Below are 1148 nucleotides of genomic sequence, written 5' to 3'. Positions count from 1 at the left end.
GAAATTAAAAATAAATTTCCCACAGCATCTTCTCCATTCAGCACACTCAACCAGGTAGGGTTCAGTACTTCATCATGTCGGCTTTGGTAGCAGTGATGGTGTTAGTGGTTGTAGCGGCCGTCACGCTTCCGACAGGGGAAGAGCAGCTGACTTGCCTCGAGGTGGTCGGCGGTTACTTCACGGCTTGCCTCAACTACCTAAATTCCGGCGGCCTTTTTCCGGCGGAATGTTGCAGCGGCCTCCGCAGCCTGGCCGAAACAGCTCAGGCGGCATTGGACCGCAGCACCGCCTGCAATTGCTTGAAGATGTTGGTTCAGGGTGCTGCTGAAGAAGTGCTACGACGTGCCGGTCTTCTCCCCAAAACTTGTCAGATCTCCGATTTTCCGTTTGTCATAAGCCCTACCACCGACTGTTCCACGTAATCTCTCTCCCTCTCTCTCTCTATCTGGATTTCTAAAATCTGTAATTTAAATCTCATCAGTTGCCAGACAGCATCTTAAGGATTAGCATAAGATTTAAATCCTATATTTAAAATAATTTGTTTAGTTTAGGCTCATAGGGGATTTATCAAATCTTATTCATATTTACTGAATACGTTTGCAGTTAAATTCTTAAAATTGTTTTGTTTTACAGTGATCAAGTCGGTTTAAATTTTGAGAAGTTATTGGCAATTTAAAAAATTAAAATCTATTAATTTGAGTAGAAATTAAATAATAATATTTGTGGGTTGTTTGATAGCTCGATTTATTCAATATTTACACAATATTTGATGTACATATTGCTAAACAATTCTAATGTACAAAATAAACTTTATGTTATGTTGAATCCCATTTCTGCCCTGTTTCGTATCAGATCCTGGATATACTAAGTTGGTGGAAATAATTGAATTTTGATGCATGCTGAAATGCTGGGGTTTAGGATTTAGTCTTTTTTTTAAATTTTTTTATGGAGGTTTAGGTTTAGGCTTTTCAGGATTTAAGGTTCAGGGTTAACACATTAAAATTTCTCATGCCTCACTCTGAGAATGATTGAAATGATATGCTAACATGTGCTAATGTCACTAAACAGTACCAGCTACTAATATAATGATAAGTTACCCTAAGCTTCATTAAAATAGGAAATCTTATGTGCATACTACACACTTGATA

At 38.1% G+C, this 1148-nt stretch overlaps 1 protein-coding gene across 1 annotated transcript; it reads left to right on the top strand.

Moving 5' to 3' along the window:
- Nucleotides 1-6: 6 nt before the first annotated feature.
- LOC110034892 (non-specific lipid-transfer protein 1-like) lies at nucleotides 7-588 on the top strand. The gene has a single exon (XM_020739130.1). It carries the CDS (start codon nucleotides 75-77, stop codon nucleotides 420-422), a length of 348 nt encoding a protein of 115 aa, XP_020594789.1. The 5' UTR covers nucleotides 7-74; the 3' UTR covers nucleotides 423-588.
- Nucleotides 589-1148: the final 560 nt, after the last annotated feature.

The sequence above is a fragment of the Phalaenopsis equestris genome, unplaced genomic scaffold, assembly GCF_001263595.1.
Source record: "Phalaenopsis equestris unplaced genomic scaffold, ASM126359v1 Scaffold194390, whole genome shotgun sequence".
NCBI lineage: Eukaryota > Viridiplantae > Streptophyta > Magnoliopsida > Asparagales > Orchidaceae > Phalaenopsis > Phalaenopsis equestris.
Note: the sequence above shows the minus strand (reverse complement) of the source record. Positions and strands in the feature narration are given on the sequence as shown.

Coding starts and splice junctions, on each gene's coding strand:
- LOC110034892 (XM_020739130.1), top strand. CDS start 75: ATGTCGGCTTTGGTAGCAGTGATGGTGTTAGTGGTTGTAGCGGCCGTC.